The 20,940-nt window shown below is 42.2% G+C and overlaps 1 protein-coding gene across 1 annotated transcript in view; it reads left to right on the forward strand.

The window, feature by feature from the left end:
• The window catches only part of LOC308393120 (RNA polymerase II elongation factor ELL), a gene marked incomplete at its 5' end in the record, with an annotated part of 26,511 nt that continues 5,571 nt past the window's right edge, over positions 1–20,940 (forward strand). The window contains 8 exon segments of the mRNA XM_080876635.1: positions 1–18; positions 20–169; positions 2,958–3,005; positions 12,372–12,499; positions 14,245–14,399; positions 16,350–16,591; positions 18,908–19,032; positions 20,411–20,525. Coding sequence (XP_080732761.1) covers positions 1–18; positions 20–169; positions 2,958–3,005; positions 12,372–12,499; positions 14,245–14,399; positions 16,350–16,591; positions 18,908–19,032; positions 20,411–20,525 — 981 coding nt within the window.

Genomic DNA, 20,940 nt, shown 5'->3' on the forward strand with positions numbered 1-20,940 from the left:
ATGTCGCCAGCAGCAGCTCTCAGTTGTAGAAATGGCAGCGCTGAGACAGGAGCATCGGTATGGGCTCTCCTGTGCTAAAATCAACAAAAACACCCCGAATCAAACTCTGTACCACGTCAAGCTCACTGACACCGCCATCCGGACCCTCGAAGCCTACCAGAACTTGAAGGTAAGACAATTTATCAGGTTCACCAACTTTGGAGTTTGTGTGTCTTTTTTCCTCTCTATATTTTCTTGTTTTTGAATCGCCTCCCAACTCCGGGACCTGCATGAAAATAAGACAGTTCCTTATTTTAGGGAGAAAACTGTGAAGTTTGCCCACTTATCCCGATTACAGACGGTTCAAATGCTGTCGACAAAAGCGTTTTGGTAGATAATTGTGTACTGCGTTACTTTCTTCTGGCTGTGTTACAGTAAAAGGCAGGCTGAGCATGATTTATTGTGATTATAACAAGCAAATCATTTCACTCTGGTGACTGAATTTTCCTGTAATCCGAGAAATTTGTTTTGTTTTGAACAGAAAATGAGAAGTTATCAAATCGTAATCTGCTTGAAAACCAAAAGGTATTAGATTTCTTTTATGACAAAGGTTTGTGGTTATCCCCTGGGCTTGTTTTCGCTGTTTTGTTTTCGTGTGTCAGTACACTAGATCTAAAAATATATGTACATTTAGATTATGGGAAAACGCAGGCGATTTCCTATAAACAAAATGTGGTTGGGGACTACTACCGTCCTCTGTTGGTATCATAAGTTCTGCTTTGCGTTTCCAAATGCGCACTACTTACTGTCCCTGCCGATCATTAAATGTTCTTTAAAAGGCTTTTTTCTCCCCCTGTCTATTCCGCTCTGATGAATAAATTAATGAACAAGCTATCAAGCAAATTATTCGACTGCTCCGAATCTGGAGACTGCTTTATTGTTTTTATGGTCCATTAGATTAGACCGGGATAATTTAGTCTGTCTAAGTTGTCTTTCCCAGAGCAATGCTCGATAAGACAGTTAGTCCCAGTTATGACTGAAGTCATATTTGCTTAAATATATTTCTTGTTTGTTTGTTTCCTGTTTAACCATCAAAACAAGTCTATTTCCGGTCACGGACCATAAAAGACAACAGCCCAAAACTAACTCTGGATTTGGGACTCGGTGGATCAGCTGTGTAGTACGCATTGGGTCGGCGTGGCACGGTTTTGCAAGTTGTTGCTGTGCTCTTGTGTATTGTTTTTTGACCTTTACACGCTTGGACGCCTGCCCATCTCCGGAGCTCATTGGTCTGTGAAGCAGAGTAAACTCCAGAGCTCATAGACCTGACAGCTTCTCCCAGGCCACAGCAGGCAGGCAGGCAGGAGAGGTTACTGCAAAAGTTTTCCAAGTCAGAGACCACCCATAGTAAATACGGTTTTAGACTGCTGGTCTCCCACCGAGCTGTGAAAGATGTTGTCCCAAGGAGCTGCAACCTGAGAGTTTCTGTTACTAGTTATGATTTATTTATGCTTTTCATACATGTGTTTTTGTAAAGCACAAGCTAGAGAATGATTTTATTAAGGAAACTACAAAAGCTTATCAAATAAGGTCTGTAGCTGAAGATCTAATGCACTAAACCATTTTATAATGTTATAACAGTTTGTCACAACTGTTATAACATTATTGTAAAATCATAATTAACCAAAAACCAGCAGGTATTTAAGGAAACAAGGAAAACCACTGCTGCTTTCTGCTCAAAAATAAGAACAATTGCTTATTTTATGTTGATGAATTAATCTGCAGCTCTTTGTAATAGGTGCCATTTTAGCAAACAACAGTGGTTTTACTAAAGGTCAATAACATTTTTACTAATACTTCAAGTTACAAATCAGTAACAACTTTATGTTTTCCCAAGTTGTAATAAATTCCTTTAGTTTTATTTAAATGTGACGAGCCGTCACTAAACACCCATTAGTCTTCGTTTTCCAATAAGCCGTCATGTTTGCAGTTGTTAATAAATGTGATTTAAATGCCACTGCGGTAGAACAATAAACATCAGTCAGAGGGCTTTTCCTCAACCTGGCAACCCCCTCAAAGAAATCTTGCTAATTGTTAATAAATAAACAGTCTGTTGACATTTGTAAAACCACTAGTTACGTGTTATAAAAGCACTTCAATTAACCAATTATTTCAATTCTGTCAAACAGCGACTCTTTTAGTGAGTAAATGATCAAATCTGGACCTTTAACAAGTTAGATTTAGCCTTACGGCTGTGTTATGTGCTTTAATATTTATTATTCCATTCAATATTAAAAGCTAATGGATTATGAAGAAAATTACAACAATACTCAATAGCGAAGACATTTCTCAAAGCTGTTAATAATAAATTACGAGCCCTGTCAATCACAGGCAAAGCTGTGTTTCGTGGATAACAGTCTCCAGCTATTTACTGGGAGTCGTGTCGACTCAAAAGCAGGCTTCATTTTTAAAGGGATTTTTCAAATATTTCTTTATCATTTAGCTGGGAGAGAAACAATATTGTGTTCAGGAGCTTAAGCCAGGTTTCACTGTGGTCTTGGAGACCAGTACAGTATTTCCAGCACAGTGCAGGCTTGTAAAAGTGCTTTTTTTTCAAAGACATATAATTGGTTTCAGAGCGTACTTTGTCTTTCCTCTGGGATCTGCTTTTTAGCCTTTTATTCATTTAGAGGGGAAATCAGCCGAAACGCACACCCGCGCACAAACGCGCTCGGCCAGCCGACTGACATGAGCACAGTTTTTTGAAGGATATGGAACGATTAACGCTCACATTACTCTCCTCTGATTAAAGCAAGAAGCATCTGAGCAGCTGGGAGTGATGGCAACATTTTAGTGTTTTAAGTTCCCTAATCCAAGCGGCAGTTATCTAGAAACAATGGCGGTATTTCTTTACTCATAATGCATGAGCTGTTGATTCAATCACTGACCAGTGTCTCCTTTTCTCTCTCTCTCCTCAGGCATCACTATCAAATCAGCCAGCGATTTGCTTCAAGGGGAGCCAAGGGGTAAGATGTTTTGCATACTCTCCCGCTGATGTCTGAGAACCTGAACACTCTAATTACTTCTGATTTGTTGTGGAGCACGCTTATGACAGTTCCTCTGGAAGATGTCTTATATGATTCTTAAGAACACATCGTTGAAGAGGTGGTGATTTTCCAAATGTTTGGATGACTTTATTGTCATAGGTCGATGGGTTTTGCTGCCTTGAATTGTTTTATGAAGAAAATAACAGCAGTCAGTGCACCTAGTTTGAGGGAAAGGTGTCAGTCATTTTCCAAGTCACAATAAGTTGTGTCAACTGTTTCTTTCTCTAAACGTATATGTACAGAAATCAGATACATATCATGGCTTGGTGCTGAAAGTAAGAGGCCATTCCTGTGAAGCGACTGTATAGAAAGATGCCTGTGTCCGGCTAGATTAGCCCGGCCAGTATTACACCCTCCCGAGCTCTGCCTGCTAGGCCTCTACACATTTACCACACAATCAGCCCTGTCTAAAAGGAGCTGTTCTAATCCCCATAAGAGCCGATTGCATTGACGAAAGTGACTTTGCTCTGTACACAAATGCTAGCCCTGTGTGCTCACATGGGCCCTAAGACAGGGTGTGCTACACCCCGAGGCTGCTAGCCAGGTTACTGGGTCAGGCTTGTAACTGGGGAGGCTTTGTTTTTGGAGGGGGGAGGAGGAAGGGGAGTTGGCAAACCCCAGGGAGCCCCCCATGTCTCTACGCCTGTTGTCTCTGCGCAGACATGAAAGATCTGACGAGCAGGGGTGGTAAACAAGTGGAGGAATTTTTACCCAAGAAAATGTGCAAAATATGTTCAAAGTGCAAATGATGAATGTAAACATGTAAAGGAACATCTGTAAAGCCAGCAGCAGATTAACCAGCTTATTGCATCTTTCTGTGTAGCAATGTTAAGTGAGTGCAATTTAAGTGTGCTTTAATCACTGAATAGGATTTGGTGATTATATCTTGGCTGGCACATTACATATTCAAATTGCTTTGCGGAATTCAAGCATGGGCTCCCTCCCCCTCCGACAATAGTCCCAGAGCTGGACGATTGGGCATTAATGAGGTAGCGGCAGCCATTGGTGGTGGGGGAGGCCATATTAAGCCGTTAGTGGGGGGAGGATGCTGGTTAACATGGCAGTCTGGCACATAACAGACCAAGAGGACATCCAGTATCTGTGTCGGTTGGAGGGTTTCACCATCACAGATGTAGACGTTCCCCTTATCTTTCCACTTGCTAACTGTTAGCTGGATCACATCCTTTTCCCCAAAAGCAACATGAGGTCCAAGAGGTCATGCGTCTGCTGACAGCTGCCAACTGTAGAGCTTGATCACAAAAGCCACGACTGCCTTCTTTCTGATGTTTGTCCTTGCTGGCTCATGTCACGTTTCCTGTAAAAAGGGCACTTCCAGGGCCGCAGAAACCAGAAGAATTCTCCAAATCACCGTCCTGGCGTCAGTCCAGGGCTGCGTGGTATCAGGGGCCAGGGTTCCTATCAAGAAATAGCACGCTGAGGTTTTCGGCTGCTTTTCCCTCTGTCCCTGCGGCATTCTGCCCTACTATTGTAAATTGTCTGCCAAGCTTGTAATCATGCAATGAAAGACACAACAGGACTCTGAATCTGGTGTTCAAGGCAACTATGAAACACAAATTACTATAAAAAAACAGGAGAATCTAGCTAACCCCTGCTTTTACTTGTTTAATTTGGACAAACAGATTTAAAACTGCATGTTGTTGGAGGAAAGGAAAGTGAGTGAGTTTGATCAATGACAATACTTTGGGAGCAGTGAGTGGAAAACGGTAAAAAAAAAAAAAAAAGGAAAAACAGCATATTTTGATGAATCAATAAGAACATTGTAGAAGAGAGTTTGAAAAGAAACATTCTGGATTCCTTAAAAGTCATCACTAGGATTAAGGAATATATTCGGAGCTGGTCTGGGTTCCCATGGTCTGGAATTTCACATCCCAGTGCCTATTTTCCTGTGCTACTGGCAATGCTGCCTGCTTGTTGGCATGACGTATATCCATTTAGTAAGAAAAGAACCTGGCCTTTGTTTTATTTAATACATGCTAAAGTCTACTGATAGGTAAAGGTTAGCTGCTTGTTAATTAAATGCGCGCACCTTCATGTTTTCATACATTTATAAGAAATCTCAGTTATTATCCTGCAAAGCTGTAGTGTAGAGTTGTTCGATGTTATACCGCAGCACTGAAAAAAGGCTTGATGAGTCTAATACGTCTGTTGTTGCCATTTCGTTTAAACGCGTGTGCGATGTGCCGTGTCAGCTGTGACGTCGGTTTTATTACCTTTGCAGTGCATAAACGGTCAACTGGAGTTGCCAGAGTAATTGTTTTTGTTTATGGCTCTGTTTTCATGTGCACAGCTGTCACGTACAGACAGTGGCGCTGGATGAGAGGGAATGCAGAGGCGCTCTTAAGATATCCTCACGACGACTGCGTGTGAAGGCAGAGCTAGCTTCCTCCCTCCCGCCTGTCCTCTTGATTATTGTGCCATTTCACCCCATGCCTTGGCTGAATCCTTGCAAGACCATCAGGGCCTCTATCTCACACATGGCTGCTCTGACTCTATTCCCCTGTCACCGCACCACTTTGCCTTGCCTCGCGTTCATACTGCAAATAAGCTCTTCCACTGTGGGAGAGTGTATGTGTGCATGCACACCACACATCCTTTTTTTTCTTTTCGCTCCCCCCTTTTTTTCTGGGACCTAATTAGAATAACAATAACAGGAATGTGGTTGAGAGCTGTCCTCTCCCAGTGGCAAAGCGGTGAGAGGGAGAGTTGTCCCACGTGTTTCTGAAAGGGCACACGCCGCTCTATTCATCCAGATGTGTTAAGCGAAGCAAAAGTCCCTCTGTTCTCTGCCCGTTTGAGGCCCACTGTGTTTGTGCAGATGCAGTTGGGATTTTTAGATCATACAGTATATTTTAGAACAAGCCCCATGAGATCCTAGGGTTAAAGAGGACTTTTTTTTAGTTAGCTTCTCTGTCATTACTGTATTCTTTGGCTTCTTTTGAAGAACACCGGTGTTTTAAGCTTACAAGAGTGATGAAAAGATGAATCAGTGGCTCAAGCTGGACAGGCAATAAGGTGGCAACGTGCAAGTGAGTCAAACAGAATTTTCAGGATTAGAAACACAAATAGTTTTGCATTCGTGTTGCGTCTTTATGCAGTTCATTTACGTTCCAAAGAGGCAAGTGCCTTGTTAGGAAACTCAGAAATAACGCATGACTCCACTGAAACAGATTTGCAGATTTAGATTTTATTTGTTGTTAAATTATGCTCCATATCCCCAAAGTGAACAAGTAAAGCCTTCAACCATAAATTATTAACAAAAATATCTGCAAGGCACCAGAAACTGAGACGTGGTTCCACAAAGAAATTCATCAGATTATGTGACTGTTTTCCGGGATGATTTGCGCTGTAGGTCATGCTGCATGCCACCAGAATCAAGGTTCTTAAAGTGGCTTAAGTCAGAAGTATGAACCTGTATGGTGATAATTCCAGTTCTTGCAAAATGACAGCCCTGCAGCTCATCTCTTTTGAAAGTTTTGGAGATATTTAATGTTTATTTGCTCGTTTTACCTCATTTTCAAGGCAGGGAATTGTTATAGGATTACCAGTCCAGTAATGGGAGTGTAAGCAGAGTGATTGCAGTGGATTGTTGGATTATAAGGGGAACACATTTGCAGAATAACACAATCTGCATGTGTGTAGTAGATTTTATTTATTTATTTGGGAAGTTTACATATTGTGTTGAGAGAAAACAGCAGCCTAGCTCTTCTACATTTGAAGGCTATTAAGTGTCGTCTCCATCCCTCTGTGTGTGAAGAGGAAGGCACCTAAAAGAAGGGGTGGGGGTGTCAGGGGTGCTGAGATAGGGAGCGTTTGTTGAGGATGACAGATTAGCTTCAGCTTCTTGGAAAAAGACTGATTCTGCTTGGCATAACAGGCAGTACCTTGGGGGTTGCTCGACAGTTGCCCATCCCCATATCCCCACAACAACTCCCGTCAGTCCCCACCCCCGCTTCTTTTGCTTTTCCTGTATCTACCAACCCCCCTCGATGAATAGATCCTCAAGCATCACCGCCACATCCATCCACCCTCACTGAAAGCTCAGTTCACACTGTAAGAGGTCTAAATGAATCTTTGAGGGTATGTAATTTTGATTTTAATAACTGTCACAGTGGATATGTTGCTCACACTGTAACAAATGATTGTTAATAACAAATTCCTCTCCTTTGTTTTATTATTACTGTCAATCTTAAGTTACATTCATATATTAAACTGTATTTAAAAAAAAAAAAGAAACGTAACCAGTACACTAATTCCAGTCAGGATCCATCCCCCTCTTCTACTGAGATACACATTCCTAAAGGAAGACTATTTAGGGCCATCCTTCATGCACTGGCTCTACTGGGAATCAACGCCACCCCCATCCCTTCCACGCACACACCCAAACCCCCAATCCCTCCCTTTACCACCCAACAACACACACAGCCACACGTCCCTGCTGTTCATGAATAATCCAGGCGGCCCGACAGGCCCTTGCACTCAGCTTTGTGGGGGAAGAAGCTAGAACAAAAGATGGGCAGCTCACAGAGCAGCTATGGCTGAGTAGGCTCAGATGAGAAGACAATGGTTACTAGTGTCAGTACAGACAGGGGCAGGAGGCAGAGGCTTCAGAGTAAATCACATATCCAGGCGCCTGCTCAGTGCCACCATGCCAAATACCAGAGCTGGGAACCTTGGCCTCCTCGCATTCGTCTGCAGAGCAAAGAAAAGAAAGAAAGAGAGGAAAAACTATCCTCTCATCTTTTTCTGCAGATGTTTGGCTTGCGCGTAGCACAGAGGAGGTCATTAATGATCCCTTTCCCCCCCTCGCTCTTGTCACACAAAGACAGGGTTAAGAACTCTGTTTAACCTCATCAAAGATGAGCAGTTTAAACATGCTCGAGGAGTTACAGATGAAGTTTTACAAGGACATCACCATCGGTGCCCTTTGTCCTTGTTCAACTGCTGAGACCCCTGCCAAGGTTTTCTGTTCCAGTCCAGTTCACAACTTAAAACAGCTTGAAAGTATTTGACATCTCCGCACACAGGGCCTGGAGTAGCAGATGTGTCTGGGCTACAGCCACAGAGGCAGTTATTGTACTAGCCCGTGCGCTCGATGGGGGGGCCGCACTGACAAGGTGCTATGGCTCGCCTTTTTGTTGCTCGAACTGTAACTGTCCTCCAGCTAAACTTTTACTCTCGCCATAATAATGAGAAGCAGTGCTGCACACAGCTCTCACCGCTGTGTGCTTCTTAATATTAAGCTGCTCAAATATATTAAACTGACACGTGTTAATAGCACGCTCTGATCATAGTAATATCCGATTAAGCTTTTCTCTGATTAATTAATCGTCAGATTAAAGGACTCGACAATCATAATTGGAATACTGTAGCACATAAGCAATTTAATGAATTCTTTGCCACGTTCTGAACCGGACAAGTAACCCTGAATTAATAGTTATCTCCATAATTATGAACTTTTTACAGCAGGAATCAAGACAGAAGTCAGAAAATATTCAAATGGCATTCAACAGCGCATTTTTAATAATTCAATTGACATATTTTCCTAACACAACTAAACCCCCTAGAATAAAATGTTTAGAGATAGTTTGTCACTAGTACTGAACTAAAATGAAAAGTCATTAGCAGCAAGCACACGAAGAAGTAAATATTGTTTCAGTGACCTCTGGGTAATGGAGCTGCGTTTTTCTTTGATGTTAGCTACTCATTTATCTCTGAGTTAGTAGCTGCATATAAAAGCTGTGTGTGGATCTTCTATAATTAATTTCCAATTACACTCTTTTTTTTGATTGGATAGTTTGTTTTCTTTTTGTTTGTATTTTTGTTTGTTCAGCGTTGAGCGTTGAGCTCTGACTGATAATAGCCTCTCTGTTGACATTCCACCGAAACAGTCAAATATTTGACCTCTCTCCTTCCGTGTGACCCGTCAGGGTGTGAAGGTTCCTCTGCCTAAAAAAGACAAAAAGACAACACACACACACACACACACACACACTGGCGGCCTCAGGGGATCAGGCCAAAGCTCCATATGTGTATGACTCGGCGTCTCTATGTAAATCTACACCTACTACGTGACTGACAGCAGCCTTGGGATAACAGACCTGTTGGTGCAAGTTCTATCCTTGAGTTACCACATCAAAAGTCCACTTGACTGTGATAATTAGTGTATTCTGCAGCATTTAAAATTATAAACAGATAAACCTGTATTTGCTGATACTTCAGCACTACTAGTTGCTGTTGGTATAAAGCAAAAAAGTAGCAATTTAACCAGGTAACAAATCAGAGAAAAATGTTATTTAGTGCTCTAAGCTTTTACAAGATAACATACAAAAAACTTATTGTTCAAACAATCAATTTTGGTAAGAAAGTAGCAGCAGTGTTGTTCTAGTCATTTTTGAGCAGTTAAAGAAATAATATTAGGCATATGTTTGTGCACTTTCCTTCTGAGACTTGTTCAAACTCAGGAGGCACCAAAGACGCAGATACGTGATTAGCTGTAAAGGACAAGTGCCTGCAGATGTGTCTACAAAATAACAGACAGTGACTCCTAAATTCTTCAAGTAAATGACTCGCATTTTTAGGTTCAGTGCGACTTACCCTTACTGAGCGCTTCATCATGATCTGTCGCGGCCTCGCAAACCTTATTTTCCGAAATGTAAAAAAAAAGGGTTAAAATAAAAGGGTGGTTGAATTTCTGCACTAAAATTGTAGTTCTTGGTTTCTGTTTTTTATTCACAGAAGTTCAAGACAATTATTTAGTTGGACATATTCCACATTGAAAATATCCATGATATCACTCACTAGCTACAAAAAGCTGTTGGACTTAAAATGTTAAATGAAAAATTGTAATATTTTTCCAAATGCTCTGCTTGAATAAACAAATAAACAAATAAATTGATATTCAAGCTTGCATTAATCTTGCATACTCAGTGATATTCTTCAGATCTCCTACTTTCTCAAAGCAAAGAGGAAGTGTCATCAAGCCTCTACAAGTTAACTGATACCAGCTAACCTTTTCTCATGATTAACTGTTTCCTGTCTGATATAGGTTGATAGCTTTTCTTGGAATTATGAGACCGTGGGTCATGTGATAGTTCCACAATTACTGCTGATTAGCTATAGATACATTATCTCTCTTTTCTTTTCTGAGCTTTATTGCTAACGTAGGCAAGCTACTTGGTGTAGCTGTAGCTTCATATATATTCTAAGGTATGAGTGTCACCGGTCTTCTTAGTTGATAATTTAAGAAAGCAAGTAAGCACAGTATAAAACATCTGTGTCACTATGTGCTTGGTCATAGGGGATTATTGGGTTGCTGTTTCTGTCTCTAATGTTGTATGAGCTTTACCTTACAATACAAACCTTACAATTAGGTTGATGTTTGTTGTAAATTTGTGATATTTAAATAAACTGAGCTATGGTTATTGTTCAGGCTTTATAGTCGTCTGGCGCTTTAAAGTTTGTTATCCTGCGGCTACGTAGAAAGGCTCTCCTCGAGAAGTCAGGAAGTGGGAACTAATGGGTTAAAAGACATATGGTTATGAAGCTTGAAAAGGAAGCTGTGAATGAAATGGGGGGCGACCTCTAAACAGTCTGACCTAAGTGACATTGATTAGAATTAGAATGTGAAGTGTGCAAGGTGGCACCGATGGGGGTGACAGGCAGATCTAATGCATGGCTGGAGGGGCTCATAGTGACTGAAAAAGGGGACGTGGTGGCATTATTGCAATGCTAAATGTGCAAGTGCAACCTCACTTTATCCCAAAGCCTTTGTTTAGCCGTACCCTGATTTTAAAAACAAATTTGCGACTTTTGTTGACTTATAATTTTGGTCGTGGCAGCCACTACTTTACTCTTTGGTCCCGAGGACGTGCCTCGCCTCTTATGCCTGCTCACTTTGATGCTTTTCTGGCTGATCATTTCTAATTACTGTTAAAGGGGGGGGGGGGGGGGGGGGAAGCAAAGCCGACATATGCAGGGCTCTGCTTTACCTCTTCATGTTAACGGTCAGACATAAATAGGTCAAAATTAATGGTCAGCTGTGAGTCTCAACTGTCCCCAGCCTTGTGTGTTGCTTTGCGTTTTGTGTTGACATGGGTGCGCATGAGGGAAAGCTGGGGGCAGATGGGGGGTGGGGTGAATGGCATGCCTTGGGTTTTTAGAAAAGGAGGAGGGGTGTGGAGGAGAAGAGCTGTTCATTGGCTCCCTGCTGCAAAAAAAGTGCTTATGGCTTTGCTGCATGACTGGGCATTTGTGACAGCTATAGTCCTGCCAGCCACATCTGCCAGGGGGACAGCGCTCTCAGCTCAGTCAGCTCATCATCAATCAATCATGAACGGTAACTAAAGAAGTCCATCTGACTGACATTTGTTTTTTCTTGAGACTTGTGCTTAAAGAAACTACTGCATGCTTTGGCCTGAGGAGTTTTACTGGATCTGCCATTGAAGAGGCAAAAAAAACAACAACATTTAGTCCTACTCATCAGTGAACACGTACTCGTGTTTGCAAAGCATGGGCAATAATCACGGGCTTCATCTGAATCTAGGACAGTCTATCAACAAAAGTGCCAAACTGCCCATTTTCAGGCTGAAACACAGCTGCAGGCAGTGTAGCAGAGAGCCACTACCCAGTGTGCTTTAAAGGACATATTACCTGTTGGTTAATGACTTTCTAAGTTGAACTATCCTTTCAGTGGAAGTGGGTTTTCAGGTCATTTTATGTAACAGGCTTCTAAAAGTAATAGACTTCAACCTGCTGGCTTGTTTTGTTGGAACAGAGCCGTGGACAGTCTGTGACAGAAGAGGTTATCGCCGGAGTGAAAAGGTTGTCCACTGTGCTTTTGTTATGTTGTGCCTCGCGAACAGGCTCTTCTTGTGACTACTTAAAGGTCATCATACGTGACCTGGGAGGCCTCTTGTTATGGGCCGCAAACAAAAGATTATTTAGGTGTCACTGAGATCAGGAAAATAAACCCCAAAGTTTGTAAGTTTGGCTGCTTTACTTTGGGTAGTGTTTTTGAGATAACACTGAATGAGTTGAGGCTATATCTGGGGGAGATAAAACATGGTCGTTGCATAACACGGCTCTTAAATTAGCAATGCTAGCACACGCAAACACACACACACACTCAAGCATGTCAGAGAACACTGTCGAACTGTTAATGATTACCAAGGACCGGCTTTTAAACGTTTGATCATAAGCATTTCTTTACTCTGTAAATCAATGTTTTTTAAAACTCATGGTTTTTGTTTCTTTTGTCTCGGATAGTACGTAAAGATCCCCGCACCGACCCCCGAGTCTCCAGATGGATTCAGAGTCTTCTCATTTTACCTATCCAGTGACAGCAAAGACAAGCCTCAGTCCAGCTTCGACTGCATTCATCAGTATGTCTCAGGGTAAGGAACACACACATAACTCTTTCCAGAGTCGACCACGAATGGAATTTGTAGTAAATTTGGTACCAGAGTGAGACCGCAGGACCAGGCCAAACAGTGGCCTCTCTCTTTGGTAATAGTACCACAACAGGCAGAGAATCACCGTCAGGCTCTATTCAACTACAAAAATACCCAGAGGCTGTCGTGCCACCATGACCTCAAAGGTGTGACCACACGTAACTGAAAACAGAGAAGTAGTGTTTATGCTTTGCCGGGTTAAAGGGTTTGTTAAAAGGTTACATTAGAGCAGCTTGTTAGAAATACAGTCATTAAGCCTTCATAATATTTGTTATAAAGAATTTAACTTGGTAACCGGACCAGATTTGGCACAGAGTCATGGAGGAACAATGACAGGATTTTTTTTCCTTTCAGTTGTTCATTTGATGTTTTGCTAAAATGAATGGATGGGATATAAGTGACAAATGAATGACACATGGAATTTAATCAAAGATATCAGCTCTATGTTTTTATGTCTTACCAAATGTCAGATGTAAACATTGGTGCGTGGATAGATCCATACAGTTTCAATAGAGAGAGCATAAGGGAACAAAGGGTTGGCAGTATGTTTGTTTGCAATAGTATTTGCGACTTTATTGTAGTCAAACAAGTTGGTGAGCCAGCGATGGGGTTATCTGTCTCTTTGTCCTTTTGTTATGTTATTTTGAATACTTGCTGGGAAGCTTTAATTGCACTCAAGGTGGCATAGCAAGTTTAATGTTATCTTTATTTGTCTGCCACGCTCCGCGAGGGTAAAGAAGAAGAAGGTGTACTTTATTGGTCCCCGTGGGGAAAATCCCTCTCTGCATTTAACCCATTCACTCAGTGAAGCAGTGGGCAGCCACTGGGTGCCCGGGGAGCAGTGTGTAGGGACGGTACCTTGCTCAGGGGTACCTCAGGGTAGCTGTTCAGGGGAATCGAACCCCCGACCTTCCGATCATGGGGCCACCACTCTACCTACTGAGCTATCCCTGCCCCAGGGATAGCAGGATGTGCACGGTGAAACAGACACAAGAGAAAGATATACATCACTAAATATACATATGTACAAAAGCAATGATTCACTGTCTCTTTATCTGACTAAGGAATGGTGTTTATATGTGATGCAGCGCGGGAAAACCCGGCCAAAGCACAGGCCGTGCACAAAAACAGCCGCACAATGACTGCTGTTTGTTGACTCAGCTTCACCGCGTGCACTCTCTCAAATATCTCCAAGAAACATATCTCCAAAAAATGTAGTTTATCGAACAGCTTGTGATGGATAAACCACAAATAAACAAACATCTCGTCTGTGTGTGCCTCCCTCATTGATGCCTCATTCATTGATGCTGGCAACTTTTCTGTCTTTAGCTAGTGGTGATATTACTCTGTGGATTGCAATTGATGATTTCTTGTAATCCTAGAGGAGTTGATCATTTACAAATGTGCTACAAGTAAGTGTTTAGGTATTTTTATCGTTACTAAAACACTGTAATTCAAATAACAGACATGTGTTCAAGTTAAAACTGTAGAAAGTAAACAAAGGTAGGTAATTGAGATCAGGTTTTTTGCACAGTAGTCTAGAATTTATCACATTTTAGGAAACATAAAAAAGTTTTAAAAAATGGAAAATATTGGTCTTATTTTGGTATTTTCCAGCACCTAATGGTGTCTGAAAAAAATGCTGGGTGACAGTTAGAATTCCTAATTCTCCCTCCCTCTTTACACAGGGAGGGCAGGGATCACCTGGAGGGCCAGGGGAGCATTCAGGACAAGATCACAGTCTGCGCCACAGACGACTCTTATCAGACGACCCGAGAGCGCATGTCTCAGGTGGAGAAGGACATCTGGAGCCGGTCAGCAATTGAGATCAAGCCAGGCCCAAGTACGTTTCTTACAATACGTGCGTCGATATTTTCTTGTGTCTTCCAACTTCATTTTACACAGCAGCCTTCAGGCATTTAGGAATCAAGGACAGATAACTGGAATTTTTTTATGTTCCCGAAAAGCCTTGAAACCACCACCTTTTAATATTTAATCCTTCTGATAATTACCATATGGTGCTATCACATAATAAAGTTATCACATAATTGATCAAAGTGCCGTGTTGCAGTTACTCATGTGAAAGCAGAACCTTTTTCTTCTTCTTGCTTTCATTCTGACATAATTGCTCAGGCACTTTGCCAGTTTCCCTGCCAGCATCATTAATGTGATTGAGTTTGCACAAAGTATGCGCTAACAGGTCTCATGCTGGTGAAGTTGTCTAAAATGTAATTACACAAATTGAAACGTTAGTCATTTTATAAATTTCCTAAAAACACCTAAATAGATATTTACACACACAACCTGTAGTGATCTGTGCCTGACTCCTGACTGAGGCCTGGTGGCATTCAAGCCCAGCGTTAGCTTAGGTTATGATTTGAGGCTTTTACGTGTGTGTTCAGATAATAAATGTCAAAAACCACTGGAGACATCCTGGTGCAGTTACAGAATATCCAGTTTCAGTTAAACATGTCTTTTCATGTACCGTCTCCTGGACACTCCTGCAGAGAGGGAAAGAAATGGATCGCAGTATGCACTGCATGCAGTTGAGACTGCACAATTATTTTGCGGTAACTTGCTGTCTTTTTATGGTACAGTAATGTTACACTGTACAGGGGAAAAAAAGAGTCTATACATCAACTCCTAAATGCAGGCTACAATAGAAAAATGTACATAATTTGGACTGTATTGTATGATTTAATCTTTGGTTATGTTCAGTAGTACACACATTTTGGTGCTTGGAAGCTTAAAAAAGTCTTAAAAGAAAAATAAATTGAGCCATTTCCTGCATACAATTCCATCTCAGGCTGTTTGGTAATTGTGCGGAAATACACCCGCACTACTGCAAAGCGTGTAAACTCTAGTAGGTCACAATGGAAAGTCAGCAAACCTTCCTTGAGAATCTTAAAACTTCCCCGAAGCGCTGCTTTAATTTATTGCTGTGAAAAAATGGCTCTAGTCGCTGCTTGCTGGAAAGTTGCACTACAGGTTGTTTCAGAGCAGGGTGGATATTTGCCTAAAATTGACACGACATGGGTAAATTGTTGGAACAAGCTTGTGCAAGAAGCATGAAATACTGTATACTGCCAAAACTGCAAATTACTGTTAGAGTGTAAATATTAGCAGTTTTCACATTATCACTGTGCTGTAAAGCATCATTTGTACATACAGCACAGTCTGCCACACTGTCCCCGTGAAAGCACTGTTAGTGTTTGACCTACAGCAACCTCAAAGCATGTGTTACAGCTATAATGAGATTACAGTCTGTAGATATCCATAAGCACTGCCTGCCTCGGTCCAACTGAGAAAGGTTCTCTCTGTTAGTTGCTTTAGTTTAAACGCTCTCCTGTTTACACGGCAGCTAAGCGTGCTATCTAACCCACTCACTGTTTTCCACTCTAAAGAACACTGCCTCTGCATATGTGCAGAGAGCGCAGTGTTTAAATTATTTACACGTTAAAACTTTTTTTCCCGATTAGGATGAGAGCGTTGCAAGTCGTGCATGTGCTTCGTTTGCGTTACACTTAAGGGGACTGGCGACACTTACTCCCTCGCAGGTTGGTCTTTCAAAACCAGGTTGTATTTGAATATCTGGCCTGAGGACTGGATTAGCCCCAACATGTTGGCTGCGCTATTACAGGATACTGTGAATCCTGTTATCAGATCAGTTATAATCTGTAAGTTTTGTACAGGGTAGCGACTGTATTGCCTTTCATCAGCCTGAGATTATTACACCGATAACCTTTTAATTTCCTATCTCTAATCAAAGTAAGCTGCTTTGTTTTGACTTTAGGCAAGTGTGTGAAGGTCCAGCGGAAACAAGGTCTGGTGTCAAGCTCAGATAGCAACAACAAGCACTCCCCCAACAACAAGAGGAGCCTGGTTCCCAGCCCTGTGGCACACCGGCCTTTGAGGGATCGCATCATTCATCTGTTGGCCTTAAAGCCCTACAGGAAACCCGAGCTGCTGCTGTGGCTGGATAGGGAGCGGGCAACTCCAAAGGACAAGGCTGACCTGACCTCAGTACTGGAAGAGGTGAGATATCTGGTAAAATGCTATGTAAACACCTTGCCCACTAATGAGAAATTTCCTCAAATGCAACAAGTAAAAAAAAAATTCAGGTGAATACAAACCAGGCTGCTTTTTTTCCTATCAGGTTAAAGACTGACCATGCAAACATAAATAAAACAACTAAGCTGCAGTGCCTCTTCACCTCACTGTACAATACCTTGTGCAATACTTTTTGTAAATAGTCAACAGTGCAATAGACTCAATACTTGAAATGTGCAATTCACTTGTATTTTTATTTTTTATTCCTATTTATTCTATTTATCCCCTTTGTATATTTTATTTATATTTGTCTCTGTATTTATATATGTGTGTGTGTGTGTATATATATATACACTCAACAAAAATATAAACGCAACACCTTTGTTACTGCTCCCATTCCCCATGGGATGGACGTAGAGACCTAAAATTCATTCCAGATACACAATATAACCATCCCTCCCAAACAGTGGTCACAAATCAGTCCAAATGTGTGGTAGTGGGCACATCTGCTATATTGAGATAATCCATCCCACCTCACAGGTGTGCCACATCAGGATGCTGATCTGACATCATGAGTAGTGCACAGGTGTACCTCAGACTGCCCACAACAAAAGGCCACCCTGGAATGTGCAGTTTTGTCTCACAGCAAAATGCCAAAGATGCCACAAGCAATGAGGGAGCGTGCAATTGGCATGCTGACAGCAGGAATGTCAACCAGATCTGTCGCCCGTGCATTGAATGTTCATTTCTCAACCATAAGCCGTCTCCACAGGCGTTTCAGAGAATATGGCAGCACATCCAACCGGCCTCACAACCGCAGACCTCGTGTAACCACACCAGCCCAGGACCTCCACATCCAGCAGGTTCACCTCCAAGATCGTCTGAGACCAGCCACCCAGACAGCTGCTGGAACAATTGGTTTGCACAACCAAACAATTTCTGCACAAACTGTCAGAAACCGTCTCAGGGACGCTCAACTGCATGCCCGTCGTCCTCATCGGGGTCTTGACCTGACTCCAGCTCGTCGCCGTAACAGACTTGTGTGGGCAAATGCTCACATTCGATGGCGTCTGGCACGTTGGAGAGGTGTGCGCTTCACGGATGAATCATGGTTCACATTGTTCAGGGCAGATGGCAGCTGAGAATGTCCCAGTTCTTGCATGGCCAGCATACTCACCGGACATGTCACCCATTGAGCATGTTCGGGATGTGCTTGACCGGCGTATACGACAGCGTGTACCAGTTCCCACGAATATCCAACAACCTCGCACAGCCATTGAAGTGGAGTGGACCAACATTCCACAGGCCACAATTGACAATCTTATAGACTCCATGCGACGATGTGTTGCACTGCATGAGGCAAATGGTGGTCACACCAGATACTGACCGGTTCTGGGTCCCCAGACCCCCAATAGCGCAAAAAACTGCACATTCCAGGGTGGCCTTTTGTTGTGGGCAGTCTGAGGTACACCTGTGCACTACTCATGATGTCAGATCAGCATCCTGATGTGGCACACCTGTGAGGTGGGATGGATTATCTCAGTATAGCAGATGTGCCCACTACCACACATTTGGACTGATTTGTGACCACTGTTTGGGAGGGATGGTTATATTGTGTATCTGGAATGAATTTTAGGTCTCTACGTCCATCCCATGGGGAATGGGAGCAGTAACAAAGGTGTTGCGTTTATATTTTTGTTGAGTGTATATAACAATTCTGTAACTGTAACTTCGGTCGTTGCTGTGCTTTTTTTGGAAGTCGAATTTCCCAGAGGAACCCACCCGAGGGATTAATAAAGTTCTATCTTATCTTATCTTATCTAAAAGCCCAACATGCAATTTACTAGTAAACTACTATTTATACACCCGCTATAACTAGCTTAGTGTTATGCAGCTAAAAACTGTGCTTGAAAAAAAAAAGAAAGTGACATCAGTTTAGTTTCTTTCAGGCATATTTCCTGTGCTCACAATGTTTGAGTGTCCCACTGCAATCATCGAGACTGTGCCGCCGCTGGTAGCTGTAATTAGGGCTCTGCTTTAATTATCTCTGGACGAGAAGATTGTGTTTTGACAGGAAGGGGGGGGGCGTGTTGTCTCCAGCTGGGATCTGACTACTTTCAAAATTAAAAGTGGTTGGTTTGGGCAGATTTGTATCAGCGGGATTAGGGTTAAACTGTTTATCAGACACAGGTAGTTTTTGTTTTTACTTACACATAAAGCCAAACGCAGCTGGATCTATTTTATTTTTATACTCAATCTCTTTTTTCCTGTGGATTGACTGAAATCTTTGGGGGTTTTCAGGTTGCTAAACTGAGCCCTAAAGACCACAGCTACTCTCTGAAGGATGAGCTCTACAGACACGTCCAGAGAGAATGGCCTGGATATCTAGAAGAGGAGAAGCAGCTCATCCACCGACTCTTGATCAGGTGAGAATTAAGTTTTCAGGTATTTTTTCCATTGAGAGACTTTAAAAAGCAAAATGTTTTAGAAAACCAACAACTGGTTAGCTTAAGACTTGAAACAGGGTAAACAACCAGCTCAGCTCAGCGTAAAGATAAAATATCCACCCACTGGCATCTCACAAATTAATATATTATTCCTTTTTTTATACAAAAACTGGGGCGCTGGAAGGAGATTATCCTAAACTAACCGCCTGCTGGGTTTAGTCCATTATCACACGAATATAAGTGTCTGACTGGCAGCATAAAATGAAGCATATGTCCATTACCCCAAGTTCTTTTTTAGATTTTCAGAGACTTCTCGTAGGCAGATAAGGCTAGAAGAAAGCGATAGATGCTTTGTGACAGTGCTGGCGTTAACACCGAAAGGCCAATGGATTGATGTAGAAGTCTGCTGTGATCATTTTGAAAGAGGAGCTACTAAATGAGCTACTTCTCCGCACTGATGAATCGCTTAATGGACACATCAAAGCGCAGAAAAATATTCCCTGCGCCGTGTTGCCAAATGGCATTAGCATGGAGCGCTCAGAGTTGCAAGGCTGAGCTGTTGATGGTGAGCTTCCACCCCTCGTGCATTTCCTCAGCCTGCCAGCCAACATGCAGGCCATGTGCTTCATGAGAATTTTGGAAGAAGTGCTGTTGTCTGATTGCACAATCTCCCTTGTTTTTTTCACCACCCCCACTGAGTGTAAAAGTCTTACAATTGTAGTCATCGAATGATTCGCCAAGTGTGATAAAGCTGTGACGCTGTGCACATACTGTAAACTGTGCAAACTGTACGCTTCTTCCTTGTAGTTTATCCGTGCATTGGGGAAGGTCCTTGCTGTGAAGGCTTTCTTACTACTCTCATGTACCTCTTGATGTTAATCTGTTCTGAACTGCACTGCGCATTAATGAAGAGGTTTGAAACCACTGGGGGAAGTGACTTTATGCAGTGGCATCTGTTTGAGGAAGGAGCTGTAGGAAGCAGATTACCAGAAAATAGTGTTTACCCTTACAGAGGTTAAATCAGCTGCTATTGTTCTTACACCGGCCTGTGTTTTGTCTTTGTGGTTGCCCCCTTGTGGATTTCATCACCGAAGACACGAAATGTGCCACAGAAACGTGCAAAAAGCAAAACGAGGAGGGAGAAAAATGCAGTTTTGTAAGGTTGATGATTAGAGCTTCTCTGAAAAGGCTGTCATCTCCACATCAAAGTAAATGATAATTTCTCATGTGCTTGCTCAGGAATCTGCCAAAGAAAACGTTGTGACTTATATACTGGCTCTTCCTGTTTAGCTTCACAGGCAATTTACCTTGAAGCTGCTGTCCAACTGAAGGTGCTGTGTTCTCAATCTTTCCTCAGGAAGCTTCAGCCACTCCACAGCAGCCAGCTGAAGAGTCCCCAGTCCAACCATTCATTCCACAAAACCCCCGGGGATTCTCCTTCACAGCTCAGTCCTGCCAAAACTCTCTCTGTGGTAATTCAACGTAATTTTCCCCCCCCCTGTTGCTTCTGTCTTATTAGACTAAGAATAGACAGGGAATTTCCTCTTATGCAGATTGACAGTACACCGTGTAAACATGGATATTGTTTGACATTTAGGGAAATGCATATTTCCATATCGCTCTGGGCATATGGAAAAATTGACACCAGTCTTGTATCCTCTATGTTAAATAAGGGAAAAGTTAGCCTTCAAGGTTTTATGCTCTTCTTTTGTGTTCTTTAAAAAGTTGTTCATGCTGTTGTTTCTTCTTTAACTTTGCAGTTTTGTTTACTTAAACTTAACCAAACTGCAGCTGAAAGCTCCTTTCTCCTTCAAGACCTTGACAGCGAACTTCTCCCTTTAGCACATGTAGCTGGATCTGGGTAGATTAACATGTTTATGCGCCAGA

Source organism: Rhamphochromis sp. 'chilingali', assembly GCF_963969265.1.
Source record: "Rhamphochromis sp. 'chilingali' genome assembly, chromosome: 2".
NCBI classification, from domain to species: Eukaryota; Metazoa; Chordata; class Actinopteri; order Cichliformes; family Cichlidae; genus Rhamphochromis; species Rhamphochromis sp. 'chilingali'.